The sequence below is a fragment of the Pteropus alecto genome, unplaced genomic scaffold, assembly GCF_000325575.1.
Source record: "Pteropus alecto unplaced genomic scaffold, ASM32557v1 scaffold33, whole genome shotgun sequence".
Lineage (NCBI taxonomy): Eukaryota > Metazoa > Chordata > Mammalia > Chiroptera > Pteropodidae > Pteropus > Pteropus alecto.
The window spans coordinates 7,359,952-7,382,242 of record NW_006435762.1 but is presented as its reverse complement, the minus strand read 5'-3'; the positions used below and the strand labels follow the sequence as shown (position 1 = coordinate 7,382,242).

The 22,291-nt window shown below is 34.1% G+C and overlaps 1 protein-coding gene across 1 annotated transcript in view; it reads right to left on the bottom strand.

Annotated features, from left to right (window-relative positions):
• The window catches only part of NAALADL2 (N-acetylated alpha-linked acidic dipeptidase like 2), a 799,198-nt gene that overhangs the window by 42,233 nt on the left and 734,674 nt on the right, over positions 1 to 22,291 (bottom strand). Inside the window, exon 12 of the mRNA XM_006910847.1 lies at positions 5,396 to 5,489. Within this exon, the coding sequence (XP_006910909.1) occupies positions 5,396 to 5,489 (94 nt within the window). The remainder of the gene's footprint in view (positions 1 to 5,395; positions 5,490 to 22,291) is intronic.

Genomic DNA, 22,291 nt, shown 5'->3' with positions numbered 1-22,291 from the left:
AAAATAATTTTTATTTTATTTGGTCATTTGTAGTTTTTACAATAATGCTAAATAATTAAGATCCAAAATTCTAACAAAGAAAAATAGCAGATAATAGATATTAAACAAAAAGCATCAGAATTATATAATCATTAATTATTTTTGAAGTACTGTTTTATACATTAAAAAGTAGATAAAGTGAGAAACAGTAAACTTAGTAGGTTTATGAACTGCTCACTCCTTAGTCTGCTTCCAGGTTCAAGGGGGTGGTGGTACTTTATTCTTGACACTTTCTTCCGCCCTTGCAAACTAGTACCATTGCCTTGTATGTGAATTTTTTGGACATAACTTTTGTCACAAGTATGTCTGAAACATATCAGTTTTCTTATCAGTCACTATTTATGATACATCTCCATGCACTACATATAAATATTCAATTTCTAACTATTATATGTTTGGCATTGACCAAATATTAAGAGCCAGGACTGCTCAGTCAAAATGAGCTTTCAAGAAGCATCCAATAAATCAACTCAAACAAATTATTCACTGGTAAATTATCCTTCTGTCTGGTGGTTGTGAGAACGATAGAGAATGGTCTGCTGCTATCGTAAACTAGTGTAATAAATAAACAAGATGGCCGGTTGTCAAGGGTAAAAATTACACCATTGAAAATGCAATTGGGTTTCAGAGACCTTCATACTTAAACTCTGCAGTAAGGAGAAATGGAATTTTATAGTTCAGCCTTGAAGGTCACTTTTTTTTTTAAACTGTAATTGAGAACTGAAGACTAATCATTATTAAGTGTTATAACAAAATAAGAAAACATATCAACAATTAAAGCTTGCATTAAGTGGGAAAATTATGTTTCATTTAGCTACAGAAATTCTGTTTTGCTAATGAAATAGTCTACAATGGTAGACAAAATTGAAACTAAAATATATACTTAGTTGTTGTTAAGTGCTGTCCATTATTCACACATTAGCATATTAAAGTATTCTATTTTAGAAATAAGGTTATAACCAAAGTACTCAAAATAGAACAGCTATACCAAATTGCCTACAATTTAGCAAATATTTGAATAACCTTTGACTATGATACAGAGCAAGTAATTTTGAATCATGATTACTAAAATACAAAAATGTATAGCTTAAAGGTGACATATCATATCTGTTTGATCAAATATTTATACTCAGGTTAAATAAAAGAAAAATAAACACACTTATTTGCCTCTTTCTTTCTTTCTTTCTTTCTTTCTTTCTTTCTTTCTTTCTTTCTTTCTTTCTTTCTTTCTTTCTTTCTTTCTTTTCTTTTGTATTGGGACCATCTTAAGTCTGGCTGCATCTTTCTGAGTGAAAGTGAAAGGAAAACCCAAGGAGTTTCATGTTAAAAGAAAACAAAACTCAAAAACCAAACAACCAGCAACCAAAGAAAAAGTTCTTCACCTACAGCAGAAGCAGTCGAATATAGCAGCAGGAAGCCAAAATGTTCCTGCTCCTCCACTGAGAATCTTGGATTTTAGGGAGAGGTTAACATGTATTTAGTGGTATCTGACCTGCAGCAGAAATTTTTGTGGAATGAATGCAGGTTTTCCCCCCATTGTGTTGACACGCTTTTAGATACAACTATTAAAGAAAGGATCGTTAACTCGGTCTATTCTGAGAATATTACCTTTACTTGGTTGCTTTAACTGGAACCTGGCTCTCTCCTAATGACATTGCTTCCACTGCTGCCCTCTCAAGCAGTGATTCTTTTTCTCCCACACCCATTCTACCACTAGCTCTAGAAGAACAATATGAAGTACCTCTAGGTCACCGCCCATTCTCTGAAAATTTTAGCTTATAGTTCACCCACTCTCTCTTATAAGAATTACTCTTGTCTTAAATTCTTGGTAATTTCAATATCCATGTAGACATATTCTGGCTTCTCTTTTCTTTAGCCTCTTTCATAACAGTTACCATACTCCCATGGTCATACCCAGCTAAGACATTGCCATTACCACTATCTACACTCTTCATAGAACCACATTTTCAACAATCTCATTTCCTTTCCACTGGCAAATAAGTCTTTTTAGTTCACTCACTCTCAATATTTTGATCTCATGGAGAAATACAGTCTTTTCATCTTCCTTCCTTTTTGCTCACTCTCATTCCCTTCAGATCCTCATTTTATTCCATACCCAGTTTAGCTCCTTTGGCTCATCACTGTGAGTGCTCCTTTGCATACAACTCTGTTTCCTTTATCTTATCTATTTCATCGTCCCTCTCTTAGCAAAGCCCTAGCTCTGATTCAATCCACCTTTGTCTGTTTCTATACCTGAATCTCCATCTGAAGGCTGGAAAAAAATATAATTATGCTGAATTATCTCATTTAAAATATATTTTTTTTCTGAGATTTTAATGTTGCCCAAAACAATTATTGAATTTACATAGCTCATTTACTCTCTCGCCCTTCTAAACAACATTTTTTATTGTTTTTCCAATCTAAAAGGACTTGCTAAGAGTTCTAACCACCACATTTACATAACTGCCATATGCTCTGCCTTCTTTCACATTTTTATAAATGAACTGCTATGTTGATAACTAAGGCAAAGTCCTCCACTCTTATACTGTTTTTAGTCAAGAAATCAGCCCAACATTCTCTGTTCACTTTTTTTTTTTGATCAAATATTGATTCTCTGTAGAATCATTCCCTTTAAAAAACATGCTAATCTTTTTCAACTCCATATTTACTACCTAACATCATGTGTCCTCACATCCCATTTATCATCTCCCATTCTTTTTGGAACCCCTCTAATCAGGCTTTTTCTTCTACCACTTCACTAAAATCGTTGTTGTTAAGATCACCAGTGACATCTAAATTGCTAAATCTAGTGGTCAATTCTCAGTCTTCACTTTTCTTGACCTATCAACAGTATTTAACACAGTGAATCACTCTTTTTTTTTTTTGAAAGACTTTACTTGGTTTCACAATATCATGTTCTCCTTGTTTTTCTCTTACGCTTTAGTCACTCCTACTCAGTCTCCTTTTCTGATTCCACCTCTTTGCCTGGTTTCTAAATTTATGGGTGCCTCCCAAATCTTATACCTTTTCTGTCCTTTATCTGTACTCAATCTCTTAGATATCTCATTTGGGACAACTCCCAAATTCATATTCCCAGACTATATCTCTCCTTTGTATTCTGGGTACAACTGCAGTCAGTTCTATAACACTTATATGGAGAATGCAAATTTGTTCCAAAGTGATTGATGTTAAAAAATAATTTGAGCATAATGCTAACTTAAAAATTGCTTTCACGTGTCAATTTTGTTCTATTATATATGTATGTTTCTCAGATGCACGGAGTTTAATTTTGTTGTATACGTTTTTTAGTTGCTGGATGTTTCTTTGTTTTGATTTTCTGTTTTTATTTTGGTTGTTTATTTGATCAGAGAACTGTACTAGGCAGAGTGAATGCTCAAAAAAATATTTGTTAAATGAATGAATAAATGGGTTCAGGAGATCCTGTAAAGTCAATGGGAAATAAATGCAATATTTTTGTACACATGTTATTTTCAAGGGAGAGAGATCATGCTTTATCTGAATTTTGAAAAGGACCCCTAAATATCCACAAAAATCTGAGTAATATTATAATTCTAACAATGATTCATTAGGATGTTATTTATCCTTCACATGTAGTTTAAGCTACTTAAAATGTTCATATAGTAATTATAATGCTTAAATATTGTGTTTATTTATGAATTTTTAAAAACAAATTCAACTATTTAAAAAAACTAATAGAACTTGGCATTTAAAATGACAATAGTGCTAATACTTTTGTTTTTGCTGATTTTATTTCTTTAAATTAAAATTTATTACAAATGTAATATACATTTATCATAGAACATTTGGATTCCTAAAAGCAACTTGTACATTTGTTTATAATTCTATCATGCAATGTTAGTATTTTGCGGCATACTATTTGAGTCTCCTTCCTATGCATAGCAGTCATAGATAAACTATTTTATAGATGAACAAATCTTTGTTATATTAATAATAATCTCTTTTAGTTCTCTGAAAACTTTAAGTATTATACATAGTACCAACTAAATTTTCTTAAGTATAAAAGTTAGAGTTAAAGGAAAAGTAAAACAGTCTACAGAACAAGTAAAACAGATGCTTTAAAAAGTTCTTACAGAAAAAATAATTCTTAATATTCACATAACTTTATAGTCTTTTATTAATACCAGTTCTGTTCTTATTTTGAAAAATTTCATATACTTGTTGACTCAGTGTCTAAGGCCAAAATATTCTAGAAATAGTAAATCAAAAGTGGAGAACGGAGTGAATACTACAGGCAGTCACACTAACGACAGTGAGATAGAAGCTTGACAAAAGTTGAAAAGAAGACAGCTATATAGAGACTGAATTAAATATACCAAAGCTGAGAGATATGAGGCCATTCAGTATGAAGCAAATAGCCCTAAACAACAGTTCAATTGCTGCTGAGGTTATGGTTTTACAGCCACTATAATATAAATCATAAATATCACTGGAGGTGGGGTGACTGTGTTGTAGTATTCTCTGGGTTAAGAAGTAATCCTGATAGTCAAAAACAAACAAACAAAAAGTATTAAACTTTCAGATACCGGAAATATTTGGCTCTTTAGAATGATACACTTTCCAAGGATTACTATAATTAAAATATCGACTTTTGTATTAAAAAGTATATGTCCACAAGTGACTCATTCAAGATTGTTAGTAAAATGTGTGACTCAAAGAGAAGGAAGAGGGTGCATTCTTTAATTATAATACTGACCTTTGTAGTTGGTTAATGAAGACAAATTATAAGCCTAATTGAAAGATTTATATGTAGATAAAGGGGAAATGAGGAAATTATTAGGGTGGTATCCGAATTCTGAAGAAAGATATATATTCAAATCTGAAGGAATAGAAATAGAGACTATCGCAAACCTCCTCGTCATCCTTAATCTAGGATGAGTCAACACTTCAGTGAAATGGACTGGGCCCATACCTCATATACACCAATTCCCAAGAAAATTCTAGGCCAGTCTTATTTGAACTGACTAAATGTTTGGTACGAGTGTTAAAAAACAAAATTCCTGAACTATATTTTTCCATATGAAACTTGTAAATAATAACGAAAGCTTGAAATTATAAATCTCTTTGATAAAGGATAGTAGGTAGAATGTTCTCTAAAATTTGATATGTTGCCTGATGCTTACACATAAGCAAAATTAATTCTTGTGAAAATGGCAGCCGAAATTCTTCTAAGCCTTTCTCATGATAATCCTCTATAGGAAGGGAGTGTCTGAATTGACATGGTTAGTATAGTAGATCATTTTATCCATTTCTTGTTAAAATTATACATTAACAATTTTTCATTTGCTAAAATTACTATAATTCAAAGAAAAATTACCTTTAAGGCTGTTTTGAACTTCTATTGCTATATCGAGAGCATTAAAGGGCAGAACTGGTTCGTTGGCAATTTGTAAAATCACTTCTCCTGAAAGCTGAAAGAACAAGAAGGTGAAATGCTAGTATTCAGTATTAAGGGTTTTATCTGTTTGCTTTTCATTATTTTGTACACTCATAGATCCAGAGTAGCAAAAACATAGATGGTAGAATAGACTTTTACAAAGTCTTTTTCTTTTAAACCTTTTTTTATTTTTCTAAAAGAAAAAAAAAAAATCCCTCAGTATCTGTCTCATGTCTCAGAATAATATAAAAATATAAAATTGTATTCCTTTTTTAGCTGTTAAGAAATTGCTTCCCTAGTTGGAGTTACAATGTTTAAACTTTAAAACAATTCCTTATAAAACAGTTCAGAATGTCACAAGATAAAACAGAGAGGAACAGAAAATCAGTACCTGGTTATTGAACCAAGTCAAACTCCAGGCAAAATTAATGATCAATTTATTTCATTTAAAATATAATCCAATCTAAAAAAGAAAATTCATTTAAAAATCTTAGGTACTATTTTACTTAATACTTTACTATATTTCTACATACTTCTCCAAAATTGTCAAAACTAATATCATTTATACATCTTTGAGGTCAATGTTTAAATTAAATTAAAAATAAATAAAATTCTAAATGGCATTCCCAAAACTCATACGTGGAATTTTCATACATGCATATCCCCCACCGCAGCACTCCAAAACTGTTTGAAAAACAACATATATGCTAAAGCTAAACTAGCATCTGCTTAATAGACTGAACAGATCATATGCATTCACATACATCACAAAGGAACTCAGGACTGGCGGTAAATGGTACTGTGACTCTCCCTCTCTCTCTCAACTCATCTTTAATATTTACCTGGACTTAACAAATGTCTCTACGTATCTTATAGCCCTAAAGCTGGCACACAGAAAAACATGGCTACGTTAATGTTAGTGAAAAAAAATATTGTCTTGTGAAATTACACAGGGGAAATTAGCACACTAACCTGAGACAGTATAGAACACATAAAAGGGTAATATGATGTTAAATATTCAAATCTACATATTCAACAAGGGTCAAACTCCATTTTATATTTAAAAGTTATATTTCCCAATAGGCAATTTATATAACGATAAAAATATAGTTCAACTTGATCTTCTATATGCTTGGAGAAATACATTTCTTAGAAATAAAAAAAGGAACTTTGATATCCCTTTATTTTTCTGAGATATTTTTCTCTCAAGCCACCACTCCTCCTCCATTGCCTAAGATATCTTTGCAGAGTTTAATCCCCAGCATAGTTAGCACAAAAATCCTGGGAAACTGCCTACTCTGATTATGCTGCTTTTCAGAGAAAAAGCATTATCTGCAATAGGTTGATATGAATTCTGTTTCTAGTCCACCCCACCCCATCCAAATCATGCAAGGAACTCCAATATTTGGAAATAAGTTATTTGCAAAAAGAAATTTTTAAAGAAGATTAAAAAGCATTACGGTTTGTTTTTCCAATTTGCACTGGATAATAGAAAGTACAGAAAAGACATGTTTTGTTTACACTTTTGGAATCTGGAAAACACACATTACCAAAGATTAAAATGAAAGAATGGGGAGGGAGGGAAAAGGCAACTTCTTTGTGCACTGCCGGAGAAAGTTGTTTTGTTTTGCTTTTTTGAGTCATTTGGTAGTACGAACAACTGGAATATAAGCCAGCCATCTTCTATTTCTTTCCAAAAGGACCTGGCAACAAAATTGGGATTTCTAAGTCAGCTGGTACATGGTAGACTTAGACTAAATCGGCTTTATTTGCAGCTTCATAAGCAAGAGGGAGATTTGTGTATGCCTTCCCATGAAGTGAGAATAAATGAGACATACTGCATATTCTTCTGACCCACTTTGGAATTCACTCATACACAGGACAACACAACTTTCCCTTGTATTTATATAAGGGCTCATTCTTTTCAAAGTGCTTTATACCTAAATGTCATATTTCATTATCCTGACAAGCATAGAGGCAGGGAGTGAAGGAATTAATCCTATTTACAAACACTGAGTATAAGCCTTACTAGGAGGTGGTCTAAGATGATGACATAGTAGGCTCCTTAATTCATCTCCTCTCATGGACATTACGAGTGTATGGCTATACACAGAAAAATTCTCTCTCTAAAAAAAAAAAAATCCCCAAGTGATTCTTATAAATCAGGCTAAAGAGAAAAAGCCCACATCAAATAAGATAAATAAGAAAATCCGAGACACACTCTGGACATAAAACCCACCCCATCATAGGAACATTAAATCAGAAAGAGGCTTGCAACTCCTAGCTTCTCCATGAGGAGAGAAAGATTTGGATCCAGCATCTACTGCCCTAGCTTTTAAGACTTCCACCTGAGAGACAGACCTCCAAAACAGCCAGCCCTCAAAGCCAATAAGGCTTGTGTTCACAAGACTCACAATGCTATAGTAAACAAACAACAAAAAAAGAGTTCTTACATAGCTTGTGAGGACTAGCTGTGGCTCTCCCCACAGAGCTCAGTACAGAGGCAGCAGGCAAAAAAATGCCCATCTCTAAGTCTTTTACTAAAAGAGACCTATCTGCATATCTTAAAATTTATAGCTGGAAGATCAGGCTCCTAATTTAATACACATCTAGGAGCCATCTGAAATCCTTTTCAGAAACTGGAGAGACTGGCAAGTGCCATTTTTGTGTTCTCCCTGTACTCTGCTCCAGGTCACTAGTGTCTCCATGAAGGAAGCTTGTGCTCATGTCTGGTGCCTGGATTTTGTGGCTGGCACCCAGTGGAGGCACCCCTTGATCAACTGGCTATAGTGGTCCCTGCAGCTTGCATTCACAGGTCCCACAGGATGTAGCAAACAAAGAAACACTTCTTAACTTGCTATCACTCCAGGTCTCAGCACAGAGGGAACAGAGAGAAATGCCCATCTTATACATATATTTTTTTCTTGAAAGGGGTTTATTTACACACTTCAAATGTTGCTGCCTGAGGGTTTGGCTTCCAATCAGCGTGTATCTAGGAGCTAATTGAGACCTTCTTTGAGACACTGGCAAGTTTCGGCACACCCTCAACTACTAGGAGATATGAAAAACACAGGAGGTTTGGCCAATCCCAAAGGTCTGAAAAACAACCAAGAGTTAAACTGAATAATAGGGTTCCTCTTCTATAGATTATTCGATGAAGAATGGGAGAGGTAACTGTTTTATCTAATGCACAGACAGAACCAACACAGAGAGTCAAGGGAAATGAAGAAAGAAAGAAATATGTTTCAAATACAGAACAAGATAAAACTCCAGAAAGAGATCTTAATAAAATGAAGATAAGAGATTTACCTGATAAAGAGTTCAAAATTACGATCATAAACTTGCTCACCAAGATCAGGAGAACAATGTATAGACAGAGTGAGAAATTCAATAGAGATAGAAAACTTAAGGAAATATCAAGCATAAGTCACAGAGGTGTATTGAGGAATACAATAACAACTTGAAAATTCAATAGAGGGGTTCAACAACAGACTAGTTCAAGCAGACAAAAGGATTGACAAACTCAAAGCCAGGGCAGTGGAATTCATCCAATCAGAAAAGCAAAAAGAATGAAAAAGAGTGAAGATAGCTTAAGGGACATATGGGACACCATCAAATAGATCAATATTTGCTTTATGGGCCCTAGATAAAGAAAAAGAGAAAGGGGCAAAATTTTTATTCAAAGAAATAATGGCTGAACATTTCCAAAATTGGGGAAAGAAACAGGCATCTAGACCCAGTAATCCTAGACATTTCCAAAAAAGACAATCCCAAAAGACCTATACCAAGACACATATTTAAACTGTCAAAAGTTAAAGACAAGGAGAGTACCTTATAAGCAACAAAAGAAAAACAAATTGTTATATACAAAGAAACCTCCATAAGACCATAAGCAGATTTTCAACATAAACTTTGCAGGCCAAGAAATGTTGGGATGATAGATTTAAAGTGCTGAAAGAAAAAAAGCCAATCAAGGTTATTCTAGATTATTCTACCAGGCAAAGTCATCCTTCAGAATTGAGAGATAGAGTTTTCCAGACAAGCAAAATCAGAAGTTCATCATCACTAGATCAGCCTTACAAGAAATGTTAAAGGGAATCTTTCAAGCTGAAACAAAAGGATGCTAATTAGTAATAGGAAAACATGAGAAAGTATAAATTTTACTGGTAAAAATAAATATATGGTTAATTTCAAAATAATTTTTAATGGCAATGAGGAAATTACTTTATAAACCTAGTATAAAGGTTAAACCACTAAAAGGGTTAAAAGTAATAAAATAAAACTACAATTAAGTTGTTATCAGCTTAAAATAGACTATTACAAATATCAAATTTTTACAAAAACCTTATGGTAATCACAAACCTATAAAAGATACACAAAAATAAAGAGAAAGGATTCTACACATATCACTACAGAAAATCATCACGTCACAAAGAGAGCATAAGAAGAATAAATGCACAAAGGTATGGCAAAACAGCCTTCCGGAAAAGAATGAACAAAATGGTAATAGTAGGTCCATACCTATCGATAATTACCCTTAAATGTAAATCTATTAAATTTTCCAATGAAGATATAGAGTGGCTGAATGAATAAAAATACAAGACCCAACTATCTGCTGCCCACGAGTGACTCACTTCGGCTTTAAGGATGTACACACAGACTGAAAGTAAAGGAATGGTTTTTCCATTCCTATCTTTTTGATAGCACACAAATGAAAACCCAAAGAAAGCAGAGGTAGCTATACTTGTATAAGACAAAGACTATAATAAGAGACAAGAAAAGGTCATTATATAATGATAAAGGAATCAATCCAAGAAGAAGATATGGCATTTATAAATGTTTATCCACCTAACATAGGAGAATCTACATATATACAGCAATTATTATTAACAAACCTGAAAGGAGGAAATAGATAGTGATACAATAATAGTAGGGGACATCTACATTCCACTTTTGCGGAAAATCCATAAGGAAACATTGAATTTAAATGAGACGTAGACCAGATGGATTTAATAGAGTTTTATAGAGCATTCTATCTAACAGAATATACATTCTTTGCAAGGCATGTGGAACATGCTCCAGAATAGATCATATGTCAGTCCACACAAAAAAGTCTTGATTTAAAAAGACTGAAATAATATCCAGATTTTTTTTTTTATTGCAATGGTATAAAACTAAAAATCAATGACAAGAAGAATTAGAAAATTCAAAAATATCTTGAACTTCAGAATAGTGAAGTTTCTCATTGGCTCAGACTGCTCAAGTCCATGACATTGACAATTTTGTGATCCCTGACAGCAAGAGCTTTGGGAGGGTCCTGAGTGGCTGCAAGGGCTATTTGGACCCTCAGAGGCAAGAGATTGGGGCAGGTGGTAATGGTAGCCAGAGCCAGTGGTATGTGCATGCTTGTCTGTGGAGCTGGCTGCAGGTGTCTGCGTGGTGGCAAGGGCTGGCTACAGGCACTCACACATTGGCAAGGGCCTCAGCCAGTGGCAGAGGCTGGGGCCAACTGTGGGTACATGAGCAGCTATGGGACCTAGGCTGTCTGTGTGCTCTCATGTGGTTGCAGGGGCTATTTGCAGGTCTACACACTTTGGTGAGGTCTAGTGACAGCAGTTAGTTTTGGCAGCATGAAGGTCTATGCTTTAGTATGCTGCAGGTGCATGCAGCAGTACGGGCCTATGATGCGGGTCAGGACTAGTTCTGGGTACACGAAAAGCTGTGTGGGCCATTGCTATCAGCATGCACTCATGTGGCTGCAGGGTCTAGCCATGAGTGCACTGTAGAGGCTGGTGACAGGAGTCAGGGCGGTGCACTGTAGAGGCTGGTGACAGGAGTCAGGGCCAGCAGTGTGCAGGTGCATAGCGACACAGGGGTTAGCTGCTGGTGTACATGGAGATGCCAGCCAGTGACAGGACGTGGAGCTTGGTCCCTTTGTGCTGTTTCTCAAAAGACTGGAGAAGCTAATCACTCATTCTGCTCTATATTTTCCTACAGTGAGAACTCTCTCTGGCCAGGAAGTTCCCTCTTGGCACTGAACAGGGCTGTCCTGGGGAATAGGATGATACAGGCAAAGTGAAACTGTTTTTACTACATTCTTTGTGTGATTATTCTCAGATTATTTTGCTCCACTGTATTGCTGAAGTTTCTAATGGGGACTCCTGAGCTCCCCCAGAGCTATTTTTGTTTTTGCACAGCTTTTGAATTATTGTTCTTCGTGGGAAGATGGAGGCTGGAATTCCTACTCTGCCATCTTGGTGACATCGCTCCCCTGAGTTATCTGAAATTCCTTTATAATAATTTTATAAGCGCACAATGTGCCTCAAAATTCCTGTGTTCTTCTTTCTCCACTCTTCCCTAACCAACCTACCCCTGACCAGAAAATAAAAGAATACATTAGAGCAACAACAACAACAAAATGTTTTATAGAAGTGAAAGTGCTCAAAAAAATAAAAAGATTATTTTATTGAAAAATGAGTCAACGAACACCACATTCAAAGACTTTCTTCTCTTATTAAATAATATTGATAACTCTAGAGTTAGTATTAGGCAAGATCAGATTGTTGAAAGATAATTTTAATAAAGCTTTTCTTCTAGATTTTTAAGGGTAATAAAGGCTAATTATAGCTATCCCATATGAAAGTTTATCTTTCTTCAGCCTGAAATTTTAGTTTTATTTAAAGGTTTAAAAAGTGTTTTTAGAAACTTATTAAAAGAAAATATACATTCAAAACTTTTTTTCTTAAACTTTGTACCTAATGATTTGTTGCCTTCTTGCTTTGTAGGGAGGTATTTTTATATTCTCTTTGTCACAGTCTTTCCCTTACCAGTCTAGAGAGAGAGGAGAAAAAGAGATATTTGTTTACTAAATTATTAATATCTAGAATAGGAATACTTTCCTCCCTCAGTTATTATATCGCATTGACTAGTATGGTTACTGTATCTCAATAAATACTTTGAATGAATTTATTGGTTAATTCATGAACAATGCAGTTGGCCAAAAATAGGTTAACTAAAGCAATACTAACACCATGGTTCTATAATGTAATTTTAGTTACAGTAAACAGGTGGTTTCTTCCATTTTTATAATTCTAAATTAAAATAACCTTAGTTCATACTTCATACTTAAGCTATAAATTAAACTATCATAGTGGGATTGTTTTATGTCCTCGATCAGACATAAAATGCAGTATAAACCCGTTCTAGAAGGTAGTGCTGTGAGATAATCATACCTGTTTTCTAGGTTAGTGTGAGAAAGAAATTGAGAGAGACTGGGTTGCTATGGCATAGTGCGACATAATATGACAAGCAGTAGATGAATCACGAACCATCCCACTAGCAGCTATTGAGCTTTTATTGTGTGATCATCACAGTGCTATGGGGGAGAAAAGAGAAATGTAAGACGGTTTCCTTCTCTTAGGACTTACTTTCCTGATAGAAATAAGTCATACCATTTTTACACAATTGGAATAAGAAGTTAACAGTAGAAAACTAGTAAACATAAACCTTTTGTTTCCTAGAAAGCATCATTTTTTATTTCCACATTAAATACACCATGCAATTATACCAAGTGTATATATTTTGGGTTTAAGAATCTAGAGTGTAAAGAAAAAGATATTCCAGATGAGGGGAATAAAATGAGCAAACAACCTTGGGGTAGAACGAAGCATAGACTTTTTAGAGAAACATGAAGAAACCAGTGTGACTACAGTGGAGTTGAAGTGGGAAGTAAGTTTGTATGTGGATTGTAGGAATCAGAAATTTGTATGTGGGTGAGGAGTCAGAAAACCCTAAAACTCAACCAAGTCATATGGCCCTGATTCTGTGATTTGTAGGGAGTCCTCCCTTCTTCCCTTAACTTTCAAAGCAGTGGAATTATATGTTAAATTATGGTCTGATGAGAGTCTTCATAACATGATTTTGTGGTGCATGGTAGCTTTCAGGCTATTATGTTCATCCCGAAGTGACCTGACTCCAATTTATGTCACTTTATAGTAGAGAATTCCCAATTTAGCAACAAATACACTGTGGATAACAAACCAGGGCAGCCAGCCATGGGCAAGGGGACTTGGGTATCTCAGAGATGAGCAGAGCAAGAAGCAGCCTCCCACACCTCAGGATTACTTTCCAAAGCTATATATCAACAGAGGAGAGGAAGCAAAGATGTACTCCTGACATACCCATCCTATTTTCCCAGCAAAAGGAGAAATGAAATGGCATAACACAAAATTAATGCATAAAATTTGTGTACCCCTAACATGGCTAAAATTCAGTATTAAGACTCTCATTATCTCTCATCTGGAATGCTCTACGACCCCCTTAATAGATCTAAAGTTTGCTTCTATCCTATTATAGCTGAACTATCATGCAGTTACTTATTCAAAATATATTTCTGTGTACCCCAAAAAACCTGTCCATGTCACTTTCTATTGCTCTCTTTAGCTATAGCACAATTGATGGTATCTAACAATTCAAAAACCTATGATCTGGCAAATCTATTGGAAAAATTACTTGAAACTAAAATTGTTATAGAAAATCAAGGACTTATCTATCCCCCAAACTATCAAAATGTATCACTTTAAGCCAAACCCACATCACAAAAACCACTGTGCAAAACTTAAATGCCACAACTGCTCCCTCAGTGCTCACAGGGATTGGCCTAGAAGAGCTGTGTGTAGAAGTGGCGATACCAGTTCCTTGGAAGAGAACTCTGGTTGTTGCCAACAGATGACAGGTGTGAGGGCTGCTTTCCATGGAGACTTTGTTTTTTTTATTAAATATTATTGGGGGTGACATTGATTAACAAAATCCAATAAGTTTCAAGTGTACAATTCAACAGTATGTCATATATATATTGCATTGTGTGTTCATCATCCATATTAGATTTCTTTCTGTCATCAAATATTTGACCCCTTTTACCACTATCTCCCTCTCCACTCTCTTTTTCCCCTTTGGTAACCACTAGTTCGCTATCCATGTCCATGAATCTCTGTTTGTTTGTCATGTTTGTTTGTTGCTTTTAGATTTATATCCCATATATGAGTGATATCATGTGATTTTCAACTTTTTCTGTCTGACTTATTTCACTTAGCATGATTATCTCAAGATCCATCTGTGTTGTCAAAGGCAAGGGAAGTAAAAGCAAAAATAAATGAATAGGACTACATCAAACTTAAAAGCTTCTGCATAGCAAAAGAAACCATCAACAAGGCAAAGGGGCCACCATCCAAATGGGGGAATATATTTGCAAACAATGCCTCCAATAAGGGTCTAGTATCCAAAATATACAAAGAACCATGGAGAGGTTTTGATGGAATGTTTAGGAGGTCTTGCTAAAGGCCTTGTATCCGCTGTTTTTCCTACATATTTTCGAAGCACAATAGCAGGGGGATAAAGAGATAAAAACACATAGAATTGCTAAGCTTCCAGGGAAGAAATGGTTTGAGACTCCACCTTTAAACAAACAAACAAATAAACCAACAAAACATGCTTTCCTTAAGATTTCAAAGATATTAGAATAGTTTTGATGGACTGAGGTAATCTCAAATAAAATTTACTGATAATAAAGGATATAAAAAATCACTGAAGAATTCCAGAAGCTACTGAGAGGGAAATTCATTTTAAAGAGGAGAAGGATTCTAACCAAAAGAAATATATGGGATATTTCGTTCCTAAAATTTGTGGCTATTGTTAGGAACTCCTTGTGACGGATTCTGTCTGGCCCATGGATCTAGTACAAGGAAAGTATTGTGAACTTAACTTATGTTAGCAAACAGTGATGAACTCGGGAACCCATCATCTTTGTACAGTTGAATGCCTACAGATACCATTGGGGGAAGGAAAGCCCTTTTCTCTCTAGCACCCTGAGAAATTGCTATTTCAGTTACCAGCAAGCCTCCTCCAGCCGAAGGCTGAGTGAGAATTCTGGAACACATAGTTTGTGTGCTGGCACTGCAGAGATGCTATAGCTGACAGATTATGCAAAAACTCACTGGGTCCCTTGGGCATGACGGGAAACTGGTGGGATACGGAGTAAAGAAAGGAGGTAGAAATGGAGTGTGTTTCTACAGTAATTTAATTTGATTATTAATTAGATGGGCCTTTAATTTGTCCCCCAAACTGATAGATACATTCTTTACAAACACACACTAACCACCTGTGACTGCCAGGCATTAAAAAATAAGAAGACAACCTCTGCTGGAAGAAACTATTTTTAAATACAAACTCCCTGATTCTAACCCTCTTTTCCAGCCTCAGCTCCTTCTATAAGTCTCATCTCTTCTCTATATTCTCAGCCTAAACTCTGACCAAACAACCTGGAGTTTACCATGAGCCTTACTTTGGGTTCCTGTGGAAACAGACTTTGAGACAAAATTTGAGAGCAAGTAGTTCATTGAGAGGTGAGGATAGCATAAGGAGAAGAGACAAGACAGGGAAGAGAGCCAAGAGGAGGTATTTTATTAAGTCAGCTATCACTGTGGATGATTGATTGGAACTCAGACCTGCTGGAGAAAATTTGAGAGCCACTATAAAATAGGTTGCAGAAAATTTTCTCCTCCATGTGGCAAGGGAGCTGGGTGTTGACTCCCCACCTCCCATCATGCATTAGTGAGGGTTGTTTCGTGGAGGTATTAAAACTTTAACCTTTCTGTACTGTTGTACACTGGTGGCTCTCCATGGCTGAAGAAAACCTAAAGCAAACGGATGCAAATCTGTTGCTAAAATAGAATTCATACTCTCTATTCCTTGACAAAAGTAACAGATAGAAAATTTTTTCAGTGTTAAGATATCTCTTCTCTTTCAGTGACTGTCATCACCCATCTGTTATTAAATTATAGCAGAGATTAAATTGGAAATAATCAAGTTAATTTATTGGTATTTTATAATAATTATTTTTTCATGCATGTAGTCATAGTTTTCACTTTGTAACACAATTGTTACTACTGCTAGTCATACTGTTCTTAGAGTAGAAACAAAGTATATCAGCATTTCTTAGGGCATTAGAAAAAGACACTTGAAGATGCCAACTTTCCTTTTTATCATGTTTAGTAGTAATTTGCCTATGCATGTGCTGATTGACAAAAATTTTAAGTATCTTTATTATGGTTCACTAATAACTTCAACGCAATGTTAATAATAATAACAAAAGCAGCTAACATTTATGAGCTCTTATCATGTGTCAGGCATTATTCTAAATTCTTTACATGAATTTAATTCTTACAATAGCCTTATTCTATTTTGCAGATGAGGAAACTGAGGTATTGCTCATTTAAGTAACTTTTCCAAGGTCATTTAGGTAGTACATGGTAATTCTGAGAATTGAGGCCAAGCATTCTGGCAGCTAATCTGGACTCTTACACTAAATTGCATCTTTTTCTTTCCTTTCAAATCCCTCACCTAATTTGAACAAATCAGGTATACCAGTGGCCACCAAAACATTTACCAGACCTGAACATATGATTCTAAAGAATAATTATGTGCTGATTACACCTATCAGCCATATTTAAAATCAAGACCACAAGAGGTCCTTTCAGGAATTAAAACTGTTGATACTGAGCCTAGAAAAATTATGTAAAATAAATGTGAGAAGTAAAAAAAACTTGTAAAGTAAAAGAATTCTCTAAGATGCCCTGAATGAATAAAGTATTTTTTCACTTTTACAATAAACAGGATTGATTAAACAAATATAAAATATAACTGGAAGAATGAGGGTAGCGAACTTGAAAGGTCAGCTGGTATGCATAATAATTATCCATCTTAGTAGACTGTAAGTTATTATTATTCCAACTTTAAACAGGTTTACTGGAAATATTTAAAAACTAAACGAACACTTACCAAAGGATTATCTGGATTAACACCCATTCATCCATATTCCTACTGCTTAAGGGCATTTCTAGTATTAAATACATATTTATAGGGCACTGCTATATGTCAGAGACTATGTTAGGTACTGAAGATTTCCAGACTTTTCTCATGAAAGGAGAAAGATATTGACTATAATTATCAAACAGTTAAATGCTACAAGCTGCTATGAGAAGGTATACAGGGGTCCTAATGTAGAGATCAAGAAAGGCTTCCTTGAGAAAATTCTTTCTGTGGGGAAGGCACTGTGCTAGGCTATATATCATACAGGAAAGAATCAAGCAGATTTGGTGCCAAACACATACTCTTAAATCAGTTTACACAAGGTAGCTTAGTTGTATTTTATGTATCATTATACAACAATAAAATTAAAACATTAAACATGTATTTTATTATCTTACATTTATTTTATGATGTTTTTGAGTGGACGGAGCTAGCTATCCTTCTCGCCAATATCTCCCCACCCCATCAGCATAATCACAACAGAAATCAAGTTCTCTGTCATTGCAAATACCACTACAAGTATGGTGTGGCAAGCAGGGTAGGGGTTGTCTATTTTTAAAGGGTAATTATATGTTTATTAAATCATGCACTTGATAAATTATCCAAGTCATTAATCATGTAAAAAAAGATTAGAGAATTGATTTAGCAAAGTTTATAAACAATTCTAAAGAAACATACAGCAAATATACATGATGCAGGAAGAAAGAAGAGGCCAATGATTTTCTATTTATAGCTTATTTTTAGAGACTATTTTCAGAGCATAAAATCGGATATCTATATGTGCCAAATAATATGGTTTTAATTTGCTCTTTAAGAATTTAATAAAACAGTGCTATAGTATAGAATAAAGATCACATTTCTTCCTAACACCTAATCATTAAACAAAGGATATGTTGGTGATAATGAATTCAACTTCATACTGTCATTTAATTAATAGATCAATATCATTTTCATATAAATTGTTAATGTAATTATTTCTTTCTGTATATTCTAGCTGACAAATCAACAAAAATAAATTAAACCTCTGTCCTACTATAGATTTGGATATCTGGTAAAATTTTATTTTTCTAAAAAATAATATTTTCCAAATATTAATTTTTTACAAAATATTAGTATAAAAAATCACATTTCTATGTTCATGGAGGCAATAAGGGCAATAGAGAGGGGTAGAGATATAGGAATTAGAAAAAAAAAAGGTTGACCTTTTGAACTTTTTGCTTCTACCTAGAGATTCTTTGAATAATGTCCAAACTATATGTGACCCTTACTGTATGCAATTATATTGTTAAAGTAGTTCTTTTCTCCCTGGCTGTAAATGCAATAAATGTTGTAGACTGCATCCTGCAGTGTGAGACTTGAAATTTAAAACACACACACACACACACACACAATGATGTCAGAGATTTTGATGCGTGATCATATTTATGACAAGTTTCTTATATCGACTTTTTCTGAACTAGATGCTATTGTTCAGTTGAGGGAAATATATTTTTTTTAATTGCATAAAGCACTGTCTAGCTTTAGAATTTCCATGATTTCTCTTTTCTTCTTCACATGTTGCTGAGTAAGTGATAAAATTCTTACAATTCCTTCCTTCTCAAACATCCCAGGATGAACCACAGAACAACACAGATCAACAATTAAAGAAGTTTTTAATACTATTATCATTCACCATTAAGCAGTATGATGTAATCCTTAATTTTATAATTTATTTATTTTAGAACTTTATCTTGTAGATATTAATTTTGATGAAGTACTTATAAAGCACCTCCAATTCAAGAGTTCTGAAATAAATGCTAAAAATGTAAACCAGTTCTTATAATTAAGAAGTTTATAGATTGGAAACCAAGATATTTGCAAAAAAACCCCAAAAAGAACATATAAAATGTTGCATCCAAAGAGTCAAATGAGTAGAAATACTGTGGTCACTACGCATAGTAATAGCACAAGGACATCTCTTGGAGATTTCACTTCCATTGGACCTTAAAGAAATGATACAATTTAAGGAGGTGGGCAGAGTTTAGGGCAGTATTAACAGCAAGATGAAATGGCAGGCACGAGTTCTGATTCAAACCTCTGGGAAGTCAGTTTTGATAGAAGGATTCCTTTAAATGAACAAAAGAAAATAAAGTCGGAGAAGAAAACTTATATTGTGAGTGATTTCTTGTCAATGAGTTCCTTGTAAAGAGGAAAGATATGCATTTTCATTGAGATGTCTTGACAAGTCAAAAAAACTTTAAGCAACACTAACTGGTTATTCATAAATTAACTTAGAAAAAGTTCTTTTTTTAATAGGGAAACTATTTTATTGAGTGTCCTGAGAGTGTTGAGGGACTCAGTCTAATAACAAAAGCTGGGGCTGTCTAAAGAACTTCATATGACTCCTTTCTCGAAAATGATGTGGATTTTAACCAACTGCTATGTTTGTCATGACAAACTCCATGTTTTGTAAGCAGATTGTTTTTAAAGATGCCGTGAAATGATCAGTCTCTTCGACATGGGGAGAGCTTCTGTAATGGCCAGGGCTCTGCAAAGTCTGCCACTAGTTGCTGACTGAGAAGCATAGGGTGGTAGAGGGTAAATTCTTTTACAAACATCAGAAATCCTTCTTCCATTGCTTTAGGTAATTGAGTGATCATTATATTTTTAGTTTCTCAAAGGAAACCTTACACTATACATCACATATATGGCTGCTCACTGTTTGCAAAGAAACTAGGTCAATAAAGAGGTGACCTGGCAAATTTCTGGTTTTTTGCATGTTTCAAAGAAGGACGGAGGATAGGAGCAAGTGTTAATTGAAAATCTACTATGTGCCAGACCTTTCATTAGAGCTGTGAATACATGATTTCATTTAATCCTACCAACAAACCTGCCAGATTACATTAAGAAATGATGGTAATAGTTGGAGCACAGCAGATTGGAGCAATGCTTTGGGTCTGGTAGATTACAGTAAAGAAACTGGACTTTGCATTACAGATGAGACTGTCTCAGTGTCTGATCTCTGGATTACCTGTATCAAAAGCACTTGTAAAACTTTCTAAAACAAAAATTTCCTTATATGACCCCATCCCACCATGCAGAGACACACAATTCTAACCCAGTTGATTTGCATAGAGAAGCTGGAATTCACCATTTTGAAATAAGCGCTCCTCATTTTGATGCAGATGATTGAGGAATCAGTCTTTGAGAACTAGCATTATAGATAAAAGAATCTAATAAAAGATCTTTGATTGTATAGGGAATAGACACAATCAGATTTCTATATTTCTATAAATATATATTTAATAATGTCATCAAATTTTTATGTAGAAAGTCTAAAATGTAAGTAGAAATGTGATGTTATTATTGGTTTATGGAAAAGTATATCTATAAATAAGAGGAGGCATAAGAAAACATTCAGCAAACTTGAGAACAAAGGAATAACAGCAAGTTTAAAAAGCTTATTAAAGCATTTAGGTAAGTTTTAACAATGGAAAAATGTATCAATCAAGAGAAATATAGGTTTCGCCATTTAAAATGTATATTTAGTAGAAAACAGCATCAAAAGAGGCTATAGTTAGTAATGCACTTGTTTTATTTTTCATTTCATATATAAGCTAACAATGTATTATTTTTAAAGGGATCAGGAGAACCCAGTGTCCCTCTATTCTACTTATTTAGAAGACTGAGCACACAAACTGTGTCATGCTGTGTGAACTATCTCATTTAATTAGGCAGATTAAGAAGTGCCAGAGTTTTATTATTTTAGATCTATATTATGCCATTCATGTAACAAATAAGAAAACTTTATTTTGTCTCATTTCTTAATGGAAAAACTCAATTACTAGACAATATATCCTTGTGAAATATACAATTTAAAGATATATTTAAAAGTAAGAAAACTAATCACCCAAAGTTCAGACATTTGTCATAAATTTATGGAGCAGCAAATGATTAAAGAAATATTGGCTGTCTGATCTTATCACCTCAATTTGCAGATAAGAAAATAGGGGTTGAAAATTGAAATTATTTGTCTAACATCACACGACTGTTTAGAGGCAAAACTAGAACTGGTATTAAGATCTTAGAACTCTCAATACACTGCTTTCTACACAATAAAATGCTAGAAGTAGAACCCAAACTGTGCATGTGTGTGTATTTGTGTGTATGTGAGAGAGAGAGAGTGTGTGAGAGAGAGACAGAGAAAAGCGAGAAAAAAATATGGAAATTTAGTAAATACATCATATACATAAAAAGTACACAAGTGATAGTGGGGTATGAAATTTGTTTGCTGAATTATCATGGCATATCTACTATAATACATTAACACTAATCTCCTGAGTCCATTATTTTCTCTCTAACTTCTCTAGAAGTCACAGTCCTCCCTAAAGCACCAACATCTCTTTTCCAGGTATGCTATCCTATCTAGTCATCCCAGTTTCTGTTTTAGTTATCCCATACTACTGTATCCTTAGATTCTCTGTACTTTTCTTGATCTATTACTTTCTTAGTGAAGTGCATTACAATTTTTAACAATATAATTCCAGATGTATTGATTCCTTCTCATAATTTGATCATTTTTTTTATTTTGTATATATGTTAGTTAGTGACTACAAATAAAGAATTGCTATATCTCCCTGAATATTCCTTTTATCCTAATGAGATAATCTTCTTATTAAACTTCTAATCTAGTTTGAGCTTTAAAGTCTATTTTGTCTGAGTTGGTAATCCTACAACAGTTTTATTTGCATGATATATCATTTTTTAATCCCTTTACTTTCAGGTTTCCTGTCTCATAATATTTTAACTTGAAAGTAACATATAACTTCTTTTCTTAGAACTGAAATATTGTTTGACGAACTTTCTTTCAACTGATTTAACCTATTTATAATTACAATTACAGATATAGTTGCATTTATATTATCTTATTTTTTAGACAATGAGCTCTCTCTTTGCTTTATTTTTCTCCTTTTGAAGTCCAATAGTTTGACT